Here is a 15,971-nt window from a genome sequence, read left to right as displayed (position 1 = left end):
AATACTCTCAGTAATGTGTCTCAGTGTATAACAGAGCTCCACAGCAATAATACTCCCAGTAATGTGTCTGAGTGTATAACAGAGCCCCACAGCAATAATACTCCCAGTAATGTGTCTGAGTGTATAACAGAGCCCCATAGCAATAATACTCCCAGTAATGTGTCTGAGTGTATAACAGAGCTCCACAGCAATAATACTCCCAGTAATGTGTCTGAGTGTATAACAGAGCTCCACAGTAATAATACTCCCAGTAGTGTGTCTGAGTGTATAACAGAGCCCCACAGCAATAATACTCCCAGTAATGTGTCTGAGTGTATAACAGAGCCCCACAGCAATAATACTCCCAGTAATGGGTCTGAGTGTATAACAGAGCTCCACAGTAATAATACTCCCAGTAATGTGTCTGAGTGTATAACAGAGCCCCACTGCAATAATACTCCCAGTAATGTGTCTGAGTGTATAACAGAGCCCCATAGCAATAATACTCTCAGCAATGTGTCTGAATGTATAACAGAGCTCCACAGCAATAAAACTCCAAATAATGTGTCTGAGTGTATAACAGAACTCCACAGCAATAATACTCACAGTAATGTGTCTGAGTGTATAACAGAGCTCCACAGCAATAAAACTCCAAATAATGTGTCTGAGTGTATAACAGAGCCCCACAGCAATAATACTCCCAGTAATGTGTCTGAGTGTATAACAGAGCCCCATAGCAATAATACTCTCAGTAATGTGTCTCAGTGTATAACAGAGCCCCACAGTAATAATACTCCCAGTAAGGTGTCTTTAAACTACAATAAATGTTTAGAAATCAGTCTGTGTAAATAAGATACATTGTTCTTGTTATAAACATCATTTCAGTTGTATAAATTGTTATTAGTAAGTCACATAAGATTTATCAAAACAGCCCCGCCCATGGTCACACCCCCACAACCACCCCTATCCACACCCCTAAAATTAAAGTTTCCCTCTTGTCCATTTCAAATGCTGGGATGTTTAGGTATATTGTGATTGGACAGAAACTTCACTATAATAAATCGAAGAATACAAAAATATTCATTAATAAAAGGTACTGCCTCCTCTTTTTGTATATTACACTCCCTCCCTGCTGTCTCTTGGAGTAGGTGAGATGTCACCAGCAGGTATCAGAGAATATGGTCGATCTCCAGCCTTTCTCAGACTACCTGCGTGACTGCCCAGAGACCGAGTGGCCAGGAGCCAGTTGCACGTCTGTTATATTACCATTGCCGTGGAAGCTGGGGTTGTCAGGTTGTGACACAATAACAATGTTACATTCGTATGAGCGGGTCCAACTGAAATGCATCTTTTTAATGATGAGTTTGGCAGGACTCCTATGATTTTAACAGTCTGCACATAGACATCTCTCTCTTTTTAAATAAAATTTTTTTGGGGGGAAAACCACCTGTCACTATCCTCTGCCTAATTCAGACCACGATGACAATATTCCTCTTTGTCCCTTTCACGTCCATTCGAATCTCTCTGCAATGTTTCCTCACATTGTGTCTCTCCCCCTTTACCATACACAGCTGTCAGACCCACTTCACAGCTCTGCGGCTGGCTCTATCCACTTTAGATCCCCAATTTCAAGCCCCCAGTCATTCAGATCGGATCCCTCTAGATTCCCTGACACACATCAGTCTCCTGTCTATGATTTACTCAATCCAAATCCTTCTACCACTTCATAGCGCACTTCCCATTTCAGACCCCACTTTGCACACCACTTGGAATTTGCATAATGAATTATCATTGGTTTAAACAGGGCGGATCATGCTTATTCTGTTACATATTCACATACTATATTTTGGGGGGGGATGGAGTGTTTATAAATGCTGTGAAAATATATTTTTGTCTACTGCATTGTGCTATTTTCTCTAACCTATAAAATGAATCCATCCATGAAAACTGTTAAATAACTTTATTATATACTATTTAACGGACACATCTGAAACTTAAACAGGGCAGTAAGTGCATTTTTTGGGTGTTTTTCCGTTAATTGCACGCTTTACGCAGTGTGCTTGAATATATTCGAGACTACTAGGATTGGGTAACATTCCTATAGCCCAGGCTTTCTCCCCTCCTTCGATGGATTGCTCGATGGGCTGGTGTAGAAACCATTGTGAAATGGGACCTGTGTCTTGTCGCTTTATGGTTGTAAGAATACTGGGAGATGTATATATAAAACAAAAGATAATACAGTGAAGAATTGCACAAATGTCTGGGAGCGAGGCTAGAAATCTCAGATCTCTTCCTACGTGCAAAGTATTCTAATTTAGAACAGTGACATGCAGATATAATTCTAATACCAGGTACAAGAATTTTTAGAACTGCTGTTAATTCCTCAAATGCCAGTAAAGCGAGAGGAGAGTGAGAAGGGAAAGATGTTGGAGAGAGAGAGAAAAAAGCAGAGAGGCGATAGACTGGAAGAATTTCATTCCATTGAGCAGAGGGGGTGAATTTGCAGTCAAAGTGGCATTAACTCAATACAGGATGATAGACCTTTTCCTACTGTTTTACCTGATATTATTGACTCTTTATATAAGGCACAGTGCCAGTTACACCTTTAGCATGGGAGGAAGAAAACATGTTGCAGTAAGGATGAGATTAGACCAAATTATTTGTAACTACTAGCACAGGGGCCAAGTGCAACCCTTAATCCAGTATCATCTGAACATCGTTGGCTGTCTGGAACTATCATAGACTAAATCAAATATGCAAGAAACATTCGAATATTTAGAAAAAAGCTGATCAAAAGTTAAAAAGTACTACCAAAAGTTTAAACAACCCACCAGAAGTGTACTGTATTTGTCTCAAGACTAAATAAACAAAAATGTTTATATTTACATTGAGATAACTATTGACCCTAAGACTAGAATTAAGAATGACTCTGTAACTCAAAGTTGGAGCGCAGAAAATGTAACTTTTCTCTTGTAGAACTACAACTCTAAACAATCTAAAGGCGTCAAAGCATCATGTGACTTGTAGTTGGAGGTAACCCATGCTGTAACATAGTATTCATGTTCCACTCAGTCGCCTTGAGTTGCTAATATTACGAAACTATTCACAATGTCTCTCACCTTTGGTGTCAAGTCTGACCCACCACATCGAGGACTGGTTCAGTTGTTCCACCAGGAATGCCAGCACTGAGCCATCAGACACGTTAGCCAACTGACCCTCGCATGCCAAGCAGGAGTTTTGGGCACCCCAATAGTTTGTCCTTTGCTGCACAAATTGGTAACAAGAACCCAGATAAGAAACGCTGGGGCCCAGACATGACGAAGCAGTCAGAATTCCTTGCTGGGCACTTAGTAAAAAAATGACACAACAAACGACACAATAATCCGGATCCAGTACGCTACGCATCCTGATCTGAACCAAACAACCAGGGATTCCCAACGAGGAGCAGTGACGAGGAAGTTAGCCTCCAGAAACTGGCATAGCTCGAAAATGTATATATGAAAATGAACTGATTTGGACAAACTTAGCTGCTGGGAGGGACAATGTTTGCAGACCATCAGGTCCCAAGGATGCAAAACGCTGCAAATCGTATTACAGCCCCTGACTAGAGGCATGTTTTCGCTCACTTGTGTCATTACAGATGGAACCTATGTCATTTAAACTCCAGGCCCACATGCCCGGCTGCCCCCCCTCTGCACAAGAGGTACAGCAACTCCCCAGACAATCGTATTGACCTTCTCTCCCTTACATGCCCTTAAATAAAAGCATCCGCTGGCTTCTCTATATAACATATACAAAATAACGGGTACCTACACACTATCCCCAATAAAGGTACATAGGGATTCGCGATAGTGTGCAAGTAAGGTTTGATTTTTTTCCTGCTATGTATTTGGGCTGGTGAAAACTACCGCCATTGGCGCCGCCTAAGAGTAGTTGAGGGTGTTTGAGCGCAGAGATTAATTTTATATATAATATTATTTTCTAAAATACAAATAATTACACATTGTCTGATGGCTTTATAGTCTGCACATGCTTACTCAGAAGTGGGGCTGGATTAACTATTGTGCAGCCCTGCAGAATATGTTGGCGCTATAATTGAAATTGATCTTTTAGTTTTACAAAAAAGCTATCCTCAGCTGTGCCATGTCTGTGCAATGACTGAAAGGTTTGGGATAATTGCTAGGATTAATTTGCCTATTTTGATCATCGCATAACTTGCATTGAGGGGGGAAGGGCCAACATTAAAATACTCTGAACATATACCAGAGGCAGCTTTGCCAATTAATCATCATGAATGATGTTCTTTGAAATATATTTGTGTTGCGTGCTTTCTGCGTGATGCCTGCTGTTGTTGGTGTGTAGTATGTTTGTGTTTTATGTTTGTTCAGTGCTCAGCACACATGGAGCTTTCATTAGTGTATTGTGTGTTTGTGCTGTGTGTTTGCTGTTATTTGAATATTGGTTCCCTATTTGCAAGGAGATTAGTTAAAACACATTATCTTTTTATGTCTTTGTAATTTTTTTTCCCTTGAATGCTCAGCGTGGTTTTGGAGAGCTGCTTGTATAAATCTGAACAGGTGCTCTCCTGTTTTAATGTTAAAATGTCCTGGTACTCTCCTGTATCAAGGATGAAAGGTACGGGTACTATCCTGTATCAAGGATGAAAGGTACGGGTACTATCCTGCATCAAGGATGAAAGGTACTGGTACTATCCTGCATTAAGGATGAAAGGTACGGGTACTATCCTGCATTAAGGATGAAAGGTACGGGTACTATCCTGCATTAAGGATGAAAGGTACGGGTACTATCCTGCATCAAGGATGAAAGGTACGGGTACTATCCTGCATTAAGGATGAAAGGTACGGGTACTATCCTGTATCAAGGATGAAAGGTACGGGTACTATCCTGCATTAAGGATGAAAGGTACGGGTACTATCCTGCACTAAGGATGAAAGGTACAGGTACTCTCCTGCATTAAGGATGAAAGGTACGGGTACTATCCTGCATTAAGGATGAAAGGTACAGGTACTATCCTGCATTAAGGATGAAAGGTACAGGTACTCTCCTGCATTAAGGATGAAAGGTACGGGTACTATCCTGTATCAAGGATGAAAGGTACGGGTACTATCCTGCATTAAGGATGAAAGGTACGGGTACTATCCTGCATTAAGGATGAAAGGTACGGGTACTATCCTGTATCAAGGATGAAAGGTACGGGTACTATCCTGCATTAAGGATGAAAGGTACGGGTACTATCCTGCATTAAGGATGAAAGGTACAGGTACTATCCTGCATTAAGGATGAAAGGTACGGGTACTATCCTGCATTAAGGATGAAAGGTACAGGTACTCTCCTGCATTAAGGATGAAAGGTACGGGTACTATCCTGCATTAAGGATGAAAGGTACAGGTACTATCCTGTATCAAGGATGAAAGGTACGGGTACTATCCTGCATTAAGGATGAAAGGTACGGGTACTATCCTGCATTAAGGATGAAAGGTACAGGTACTATCCTGCATTAAGGATAAAATGTCCTGGTACTCTCCTGTATCAAGGATGAAAGGTACGGGTACTATCCTGCATTAAGGATGAAAGGTACGGGTACTATCCTGCATTAAGGATGAAAGGTACAGGTACTATCCTGCATTAAGGATAAAAGGTACGGGTACTATCCTGTATCAAGGATGAAAGGTACGGGTACTATCCTGCATTAAGGATGAAAGGTACGGGTACTATCCTGCATTAAGGATGAAAGGTACGGGTACTATCCTGCATTAAGGATGAAAGGTACAGGTACTATCCTGCATTAAGGATGAAAGGTACGGGTACTATCCTGCATTAAGGATAAAATGTCCTGGTACTCTCCTGTATCAAGGATGAAAGGTACGGGTACTATCCTGCATTAAGGATGAAAGGTACCTATTGGTACTATCCTGCATTAAGGATAAAATGTCCTGGTACTCTCCTGTATCAAGGATGAAAGGTACGGGTACTATCCTGCATTAAGGATGAAAGGTACAGGTACTATCCTGCATTAAGGATAAAAGGTACGGGTACTATCCTGCATTAAGGATGAAAGGTACGGGTACTATCCTGCATTAAGGATGAAAGGTACGGGTACTATCCTGTATCAAGGATGAAAGGTACAGGTACTATCCTGCATTAAGGATGAAAGGTACGGGTACTATCCTGCATTAAGGATGAAAGGTACGGGAACTATCCTGCATTAAGGATGAAAGGTACGGGTACTATCCTGCATTAAGGATGAAAGGTACGGGTACTATCCTGCATCAAGGATGAAAGGTACGGGTACTATCCTGCATTAAGGATGAAAGGTACGGGTACTATCCTGTATCAAGGATGAAAGGTACAGGTACTATCCTGCATTAAGGATGAAAGGTACGGGTACTATCCTGTATCAAGGATGAAAGGTACGGGTACTATCCTGTATCAAGGATGAAAGGTACAGGTACTATCCTGCATTAAGGATGAAAGGTACGGGTACTATCCTGCATTAAGGATGAAAGGTACGGGTACTATCCTGCATTAAGGATAAAATGTCCTGGTACTCTCCTGTATCAAGGATGAAAGGTACGGGTACTATCCTGCATTAAGGATGAAAGGTACGGGTACTATCCTGCATTAAGGATGAAAGGTACGGGTACTATCCTGCATTAAGGATGAAAGGTACGGGTACTATCCTGCATTAAGGATAAAATGTCCTGGTACTCTCCTGTATCAAGGATGAAAGGTACGGGTACTATCCTGCATTAAGGATGAAAGGTACAGGTACTATCCTGCATTAAGGATAAAAGGTACGGGTACTATCCTGTATCAAGGATGAAAGGTACGGGTACTATCCTGCATTAAGGATGAAAGGTACGGGTACTATCCTGCATTAAGGATGAAAGGTACGGGTACTATCCTGCATTAAGGATGAAAGGTACGGGTACTATCCTGTATCAAGGATGAAAGGTACTGGTACTATCCTGCATTAAGGATGAAAGGTACGGGTACTATCCTGCATTAAGGATGAAAGGTACAGGTACTATCCTGCATTAAGGATGAAAGGTACGGGTACTATCCTGCATTAAGGATGAAAGGTACGGGTACTATCCTGCATTAAGGATAAAATGTCCTGGTACTCTCCTGTATCAAGGATGAAAGGTACGGGTACTATCCTGCATTAAGGATGAAAGGTACGGGTACTATCCTGCATTAAGGATGAAAGGTACAGGTACTATCCTGCATTAAGGATAAAAGGTACGGGTACTATCCTGTATCAAGGATGAAAGGTACGGGTACTATCCTGCATTAAGGATGAAAGGTACGGGTACTATCCTGCATTAAGGATGAAAGGTACGGGTACTATCCTGTATCAAGGATGAAAGGTACTGGTACTATCCTGCATTAAGGATGAAAGGTACGGGTACTATCCTGCATTAAGGATGAAAGGTACGGGTACTATCCTGCATTAAGGATGAAAGGTACGGGTACTATCCTGTATCAAGGATGAAAGGTACGGGTACTATCCTGTATCAAGGATGAAAGGTACAGGTACTATCCTGCATTAAGGATGAAAGGTACTGGTACTATCCTGCATTAAGGATGAAAGGTACGGGTACTATCCTGCATTAAGGATGAAAGGTACGGGTACTATCCTGTATCAAGGATGAAAGGTACAGGTACTATCCTGCATTAAGGATGAAAGGTACGGGTACTATCCTGCATTAAGGATGAAAGGTACGGGTACTATCCTGCATTAAGCATGAAAGGTACGGGTACTATCCTGCATCAAGGATGAAAGGTACGGGTACTATCCTGCATCAAGGATGAAAGGTACGGGTACTATCCTGCATTAAGGATGAAAGGTACGGGTACTATCCTGTATCAAGGATGAAAGGTACAGGTACTATCCTGCATTAAGGATGAAAGGTACGGGTACTCTCCTGTATCAAGGATGAAAGGTACGGGTACTATCCTGCATTAAGGATGAAAGGTACGGGTACTATCCTGCATTAAGGATGAAAGGTACGGGTACTATCCTGCATTAAGGATGAAAGGTACGGGTACTATCCTGCATTAAGGATAAAATGTCCTGGTACTCTCCTGTATCAAGGATGAAAGGTACGGGTACTATCCTGCATTAAGGATGAAAGGTACAGGTACTATCCTGCATTAAGGATAAAAGGTACGGGTACTATCCTGTATCAAGGATGAAAGGTACGGGTACTATCCTGCATTAAGGATGAAAGGTACGGGTACTATCCTGTATCAAGGATGAAAGGTACTGGTACTATCCTGCATTAAGGATGAAAGGTACGGGTACTATCCTGCATTAAGGATGAAAGGTACGGGTACTATCCTGCATTAAGGATGAAAGGTACGGGTACTATCCTGCATTAAGGATGAAAGGTACAGGTACTATCCTGCATTAAGGATGAAAGGTACTGGTACTATCCTGCATTAAGGATAAAATGTCCTGGTACTCTCCTGTATCAAGGATGAAAGGTACGGGTACTATCCTGCATTAAGGATGAAAGGTACGGGTACTATCCTGCATTAAGGATGAAAGGTACTGGTACTATCCTGCATTAAGGATGAAAGGTACGGGTACTATCCTGCATTAAGGATGAAAGGTACTGGTACTATCCTGCATTAAGGATGAAAGGTACGGGTACTATCCTGTATCAAGGATGAAAGGTACTGGTACTATCCTGCATTAAGGATGAAAGGTACGGGTACTATCCTGCATTAAGGATGAAAGGTACGGGTACTATCCTGTATCAAGGATGAAAGGTACAGGTACTATCCTGCATTAAGGATGAAAGGTACGGGTACTATCCTGCATTAAGGATGAAAGGTACGGGAACTATCCTGCATTAAGGATGAAAGGTACGGGTACTATCCTGCATTAAGGATGAAAGGTACGGGTACTATCCTGCATCAAGGATGAAAGGTACGGGTACTATCCTGCATTAAGGATGAAAGGTACGGGTACTATCCTGTATCAAGGATGAAAGGTACAGGTACTATCCTGCATTAAGGATGAAAGGTACGGGTACTATCCTGTATCAAGGATGAAAGGTACGGGTACTATCCTGTATCAAGGATGAAAGGTACAGGTACTATCCTGCATTAAGGATGAAAGGTACGGGTACTATCCTGCATTAAGGATGAAAGGTACGGGTACTATCCTGCATTAAGGATAAAATGTCCTGGTACTCTCCTGTATCAAGGATGAAAGGTACGGGTACTATCCTGCATTAAGGATGAAAGGTACGGGTACTATCCTGCATTAAGGATGAAAGGTACGGGTACTATCCTGCATTAAGGATGAAAGGTACGGGTACTATCCTGCATTAAGGATAAAATGTCCTGGTACTCTCCTGTATCAAGGATGAAAGGTACGGGTACTATCCTGCATTAAGGATGAAAGGTACAGGTACTATCCTGCATTAAGGATGAAAGGTACGGGTACTATCCTGTATCAAGGATGAAAGGTACGGGTACTATCCTGCATTAAGGATGAAAGGTACGGGTACTATCCTGCATTAAGGATGAAAGGTACGGGTACTATCCTGTATCAAGGATGAAAGGTACTGGTACTATCCTGCATTAAGGATGAAAGGTACGGGTACTATCCTGCATTAAGGATGAAAGGTACAGGTACTATCCTGCATTAAGGATGAAAGGTACGGGTACTATCCTGCATTAAGGATGAAAGGTACGGGTACTATCCTGCATTAAGGATGAAAGGTACGGGTACTATCCTGCATTAAGGATAAAATGTCCTGGTACTCTCCTGTATCAAGGATGAAAGGTACGGGTACTATCCTGCATTAAGGATGAAAGGTACGGGTACTATCCTGCATTAAGGATGAAAGGTACAGGTACTATCCTGCATTAAGGATAAAAGGTACGGGTACTATCCTGTATCAAGGATGAAAGGTACGGGTACTATCCTGCATTAAGGATGAAAGGTACGGGTACTATCCTGCATTAAGGATGAAAGGTACGGGTACTATCCTGTATCAAGGATGAAAGGTACTGGTACTATCCTGCATTAAGGATGAAAGGTACGGGTACTATCCTGCATTAAGGATGAAAGGTACGGGTACTATCCTGCATTAAGGATGAAAGGTACGGGTACTATCCTGCATTAAGGATAAAATGTCCTGGTACTATCCTGCATTAAGGATGAAAGGTACAGGTACTATCCTGCATTAAGGATGAAAGGTACAGGTACTATCCTGCATTAAGGATAAAAGGTACGGGTACTATCCTGCATTAAGGATGAAAGGTACGGGTACTATCCTGTATCAAGGATGAAAGGTACTGGTACTATCCTGCATTAAGGATGAAAGGTACTGGTACTATCCTGCATTAAGGATGAAAGGTACAGGTACTATCCTGCATTAAGGATGAAAGGTACGGGTACTATCCTGCATTAAGGATGAAAGGTACGGGTACTATCCTGCATTAAGGATGAAAGGTACGGGTACTATCCTGCATTAAGGATAAAAGGTACGGGTACTATCCTGCATTAAGGATAAAAGGTACGGGTACTATCCTGTTTTAAGGATGAAAGGTACGGGTACTATCCTGCATTAAGGATGAAAGGTACGGGTACTATCCTGCATTAAGGATGAAAGGTACGGGTACTATCCTGCATTAAGGATGAAAGGTACAGGTACTATCCTGCATTAAGGATGAAAGGTACAGGTACTATCCTGCATTAAGGATAAAAGGTACGGGTACTATCCTGCATTAAGGATGAAAGGTACGGGTACTATCCTGTATCAAGGATGAAAGGTACTGGTACTATCCTGCATTAAGGATGAAAGGTACGGGTACTATCCTGCATTAAGGATGAAAGGTACAGGTACTATCCTGCATTAAGGATGAAAGGTACGGGTACTATCCTGCATTAAGGATGAAAGGTACGGGTACTATCCTGTATCAAGGATGAAAGGTACGGGTACTATCCTGCATTAAGGATGAAAGGTACGGGTACTATCCTGCATCAAGGATGAAAGGTACGGGTACTATCCTGTATCAAGGATGAAAGGTACTGGTACTATCCTGCATCAAGGATGAAAGGTACGGGTACTATCCTGCATTAAGGATGAAAGGTACGGGTACTATCCTGTATCAAGGATGAAAGGTACTGGTACTATCCTGCATTAAGGATGAAAGTTACGGGTACTATCCTGCATTAAGGATAAAAGGTACGGGTACTATCCTGTATCAAGGATGAAAGGTACGGGTACTATCCTGCATTAAGGATGAAAGGTACGGGTACTATCCTGCATTAAGGATAAAAGGTACGGGTACTATCCTGTATCAAGGATGAAAGGTATGGGTACTATCCTGCATTAAGGATGAAAGGTACGGGTACTATCCTGTATCAAGGATGAAAGGTACGGGTACTATCCTGCATTAAGGATAAAAGGTACGGGTACTATCCTGTATCAAGGATGAAAGGTACGGGTACTATCCTGCATTAAGGAAAACAGGGGGCTGGCTGCACTCACCTAAACATTGTTTTCCCATATATATTTAGGAGTGTAGCCAGCTCCTTGGTTTTGCACCGCCCCCTGTCACAGGTATCTCATCTCAGGACCCTATTTAAGCCTTGTACTGCAGAGAACGCGAGATGGAAGGATTTCCCCAAGTGAGTAGCTCATTTAGTAGACAGTTGGCAGTGAGAGTAGGACCTGCCGAAGTAAGAACATTCTAACACCCTCCTATTTAGAGCTCTATTGGTTCTGTTACTGTCTTGTGTTAAGAATTTGCTAAGATTAAAAGATTACTAAAGTTCAAAAATATAATTTATTTGGACATGCAGCATATTGGACAATTTACATAGGTTTTACATATATACTGTTAGAAAGGAATAGCATTGCATTATTACGTGTGGCAAAGGATAAAGCACGCTTTACTTCATGCAAAAACCTTGAATGCAGCCAGCTCACAGGATTAGTTTCCTTTGCCCACTTTAAAAATGGCGACGATGCTATTTCCTGTCAAAACACATGTTGCCATTCACAATATGGTTCCCGGAAGTAAAGATGATCGCAGGCCACGTGAAGGTAATGCATTTTATAGATGCAGTTTCCTAGCATGTAGCAGCTAAAACTCTTCCTCCATATAGAAATAAACACTCACCTTCCCCATCACGTTAGGATTCAATGTGTGTATTACAGAGGGCAGCAGTCACTTCCTTGCTCTTCCTGTACCAAGAGCTAGGAATATCCCCAGCTGCTATAGAACTGCAACTCCTATAATGCTAAGCCTTAGAGCTGGCAAAGTGTCAGAAAAATTCAGGCTAAAATAGCCATACAGTGATTATAGCATAGTTGAACAATTTTTCCAGATCTCCATTTCTCGCTAACGTTGGCCATTTAGCTGTGTGTTTGCTATAGTTCAGAGTTTGGTGAATAGCTGTTATTTATGCTGCAGTATATATATCATGCCTCTGGTCTTGAATTCTGCCCTTGGTAGCGCCACTCTCACCTATTAAAGCCACTCATACAAAATACCGTGCCACATTTATGGGTTGCTCTATGAACCTTAACTTGGTATAGTTTTGGGTTTTGTTATGAAGGTACTGTTTTAAGTGTTTTTTTTAATTTCTGGTTTCAGCGCAGATTGAAGGATGCCCTGATTGTGCTTGGAGGCGGTGGACTTCTCTTCACCTCCTATCTGACCATAAAGGGGGATGAGCGCTTCTACACAAATTTTCTAATGCCAACATTGCAGCGAATGGTACCACCTGAACTGGCGCACACCCTCTCTATTAAACTTCTATCCCTTGGACTGGTTCCACAACCTAAGTGTCATGATTCCATAGAGCTTGTAGGTTTACTAACAGAGGTTTAAATTTACATACAGTCCGTATTGTGTCCTCTGATGTCACTATATTTACATTGTTTCTCCGGTTTCTAAAAAAAACAAAACATTTTTTTTATTTAAAGCTATATTTCTGTGTTTACTGTGCAGGATGAATACATTTTAACTAGCCATTCTTAATGATCCTGTATCAGAATCAAATGTCCCATTCATTAAATAAAAGCAGACGTTTATATAGCGGTAAAATAAACGGAATGTTCCATTCTAGCATAGTGCTTTCAGGGAGCAGATTGTTCTTCTTAAGGGGTTGAAACTTACAAAAAGAAAAGGCCCTTTAAACTTACGACCGTTTCATTGTCCCTTACCCAGTAATTAATATTGATGTTGTGAGGAACGCAAGATAAGCTTGGAATTCCTTTTTTTGATGACTTGTGCATTCCTTTTAATAATGTCTGTTTTAACGTATTGTTCACTATCTTTACTCTGTCCAGTTCTTTGTATTTACTTTCCTGCTCCTTATTTCTCCCCCGTCCATAGGAGATGAAGGTACTCGGACACCGCTTCAGGAACCCAGTGGGTATAGCTGCTGGATTTGATAAGCATGCAGAAGCAGTGGATGGACTTTTTAAAATGGGCTTTGGATTTGTGGAAATCGGAAGTGTTACTCCAAAGCCCCAGGAAGGAAATCCCAAACCCAGAGTGTTTCGCTTGCTTAAGGACCGGGCAATTATCAACCGGTAATGGAAAATACACAGAGTGAAAAAAATCTTTGTGGTCTTAGAAATGGTTGCTTAATACCTTTTTTTAAATCTTTTCAGATATGGATTTAACAGCCATGGGATAGAAGTTGTGCGTCAGCGACTGATGGCGAGGAGAGAGAAACAGAGCTTACTAACAGAGGGTACGATATTTCTCATACAGACTATTTTTATAGCTCACATCGACACTGCTATACTGTCCCATTCACCTGTGTCCAGCCTGTCAACCTCTGCTCATGTGTAGTCTTCTCATTATTATGCTTCTTTCTCATTTAAGGTGGGATGCCACTTGGTGTTAATCTAGGAAAGAACAAGACATCCGAGGATGCAGCTGCTGATTACATAAAGGGAGTTCTGGAGCTTGGACCTTTTGCAGACTATTTGGTAATTAATGTATCCAGTCCCAACACCCCTGGTCTAAGGGAATTGCAGGGCAGAGATCAACTTCGCCACCTGTTGGCCAAGGTATGGCAGTGCACATAGCAGAGGTATTTGTTTAACGTTACACATTGCTTCCTGTAAAATGCTTCCTCTTTTATAGGTTTTGAAAGCTCGTAGCGCTCTTCAAAGTGATCACAGACCAGCTTTGCTTGTAAAGATTGCTCCTGACTTAACGAAGGCAGATAAGGAAGACATTGCTAGTGTAGTGACAGAGGTAATGCCTAATTCACTCTTAGAGGACTCACCACCGTTTAAGTGGAGCATATGGGAATTTGTGAAGTAATCTGGTCAGGATATCTGATGAGAGGTTATTAGAGAATACTCTTTCTAATGTTTATTATTTCTTAAAAATGAATTTAAATGTATCATTCTAATTTATCTCTGCAGCTTGGCATTGATGGTCTGATAGTTACCAACACCACAATCAGTCGACCGTCTACGCTGCAAGACCCCCAGAGCTGTGAAGCCGGGGGATTGAGTGGAGCCCCTCTACGTGACATGGCTACAGAGACTATACGAGAGATGTACACTCTAACAGCAGGTAAGACTCCAGGGGGCAATAGCCCACTTCATCAACACATTTTCTCTAATCCTTTTCCTCTTGCCCCTTCAGGAAAGATCCCCATTATTGGTGTTGGAGGTGTAAGTTGCGGCCTTGATGCTTTGGAGAAAATCCTAGCAGGAGCATCGCTGGTACAGCTTTACACAGCACTCACTTACCAGGGTCCGCCGGTTGTGGCGAGAGTGATAGGGGAGCTAAAGAACAAACTTCTGTGAGTCCTAATGTCAGAGTATGTTTTAGTTGTTAAAATTGCTTTGTTTAATGTCACCCTTCACATTCTCTTCCAGAGAGCAAGGATTTTCATGCGTTTCGGAGGCAGTCGGAGCTGATCACAGGAGTAATGCTCTGCGAGGACCAATTAAATAACCTGGATCTGTCTAGGAACGAAGGACTTATAGTGCAATCTGTGGGAAGAACAGGGCCCGGGGATCTTTGTGCATAGGAAAAAATATCAGAACAAGAAAAGGATTTTCATCTCCTGAAATTCTGCCCTTCCAAATCACCGAAATCCTCTGTATGGGATGTGACTTTTCTCTTGAGATATTGCAGCAGTGAAATAATTGTATTAAAATTAAATGTGTGCTGAATACTATTCTGTAAGTGTTAAACTTACGTTTACAATAAAATGAATTAGAAAATCTGAGCTGTTGTTAATAGCAGTGTTTCACTATATTCCTTTTAATATTTGTTTGTCTATGGTATAAAGTAATACTGGACGGCATTACTGAATGCTTGTGAAGGACATTTATAGAAATTGGACAAAACACACCACCTTGAAACTGCAGTCTATAGATGACATGAGATATCTGCACCATTGAAACTTAGGAATCATTCCATAGTGCCGAACGGAGTAAAAGTTCAATATTTATATGAAACTTGTAGAGTTATGATAGATGTAAAAATACCCATTAGTTTAAACTTAGAACAACCCATTCACCCCCTTCCAGTTTGCATTTTCTGTCTCCATCCTGCTGTAATCAGACACAGGGTTATTCACTATACTCAGAATTTGGATAAAAGAAGTGCTCAGAGAATTATCCAACTCACCCATAGTCACGGCTTAGCTATGTTGGTCAACATTTTTAAAAAACAGACTTAATATACAGAAATTTTCCAGTTTACAAATTTAGTCTCCCCGTCTAGAGGGATCACTAACCAGTCAGACTTGCACTCAGGGAAGTTAATGTAAATCTGGGTAACTGTGTTCAAGCAGGGCTAACCTCTGAAAATAACCTAAGGAACGCCTGTGCTATCACCAGTTTAATAAATCCACCATGATCTTATAAGGGAACTACAAAACTAAGGGGGTGAGGGGGGGAGACAAATCAGTATATATTTGAGCTGCAGGTTTTTTTGGTTATTTTTTTCCCAAATAC

At 41.4% G+C, this 15,971-nt stretch overlaps 2 protein-coding genes across 2 annotated transcripts in view; one reads left to right on the top strand and one right to left on the bottom strand.

The window, feature by feature from the left end:
- The window catches only part of LOC134579559 (polycystin-1-like protein 2), a 30,741-nt gene extending 27,343 nt beyond the window's left edge, over positions 1-3,398 (bottom strand). The window contains exon 1 of the mRNA XM_063438888.1: positions 3,099-3,398. Coding sequence (XP_063294958.1) covers positions 3,099-3,384 — 286 coding nt within the window. The 5' untranslated portion in view covers positions 3,385-3,398. The remainder of the gene's footprint in view (positions 1-3,098) is intronic.
- An 8,627-nt stretch (positions 3,399-12,025) lies between these two features.
- On the top strand, positions 12,026-14,961 carry DHODH (dihydroorotate dehydrogenase (quinone)). The gene is made up of 9 exons (XM_063438738.1): positions 12,026-12,074; positions 12,628-12,840; positions 13,372-13,571; positions 13,653-13,735; positions 13,870-14,057; positions 14,134-14,247; positions 14,421-14,574; positions 14,647-14,806; positions 14,883-14,961. The coding sequence occupies exons 1-9, from the start codon at positions 12,054-12,056 to the stop codon at positions 14,959-14,961; spliced, it is 1,212 nt and encodes a 403-aa protein (XP_063294808.1). The 5' UTR covers positions 12,026-12,053.
- Positions 14,962-15,971: the final 1,010 nt, after the last annotated feature.

This window comes from Pelobates fuscus, chromosome 12 (assembly GCF_036172605.1).
Source record: "Pelobates fuscus isolate aPelFus1 chromosome 12, aPelFus1.pri, whole genome shotgun sequence".
In the NCBI taxonomy this organism is placed as follows: Eukaryota; Metazoa; Chordata; class Amphibia; order Anura; family Pelobatidae; genus Pelobates; species Pelobates fuscus.
This window is presented reverse-complemented; position numbering and strand designations above follow the sequence as displayed.

What these genes read in the sequence shown, in the direction of transcription:
- DHODH (XM_063438738.1), top strand. Translation starts at nt 12,054, where the DNA reads ATGATCGCAGGCCACGTGAAG. An exon ending in GTCATGATTCCATAGAGCTT is followed by an intron (nt 12,841 to 13,371) that starts GTAGGTTTACTA and finishes CCCCGTCCATAG; the next exon opens with GAGATGAAGGTACTCGGACA. An exon ending in ACAGAGCTTACTAACAGAGG is followed by an intron (nt 13,736 to 13,869) that starts GTACGATATTTC and finishes TTCTCATTTAAG; the next exon opens with GTGGGATGCCACTTGGTGTT.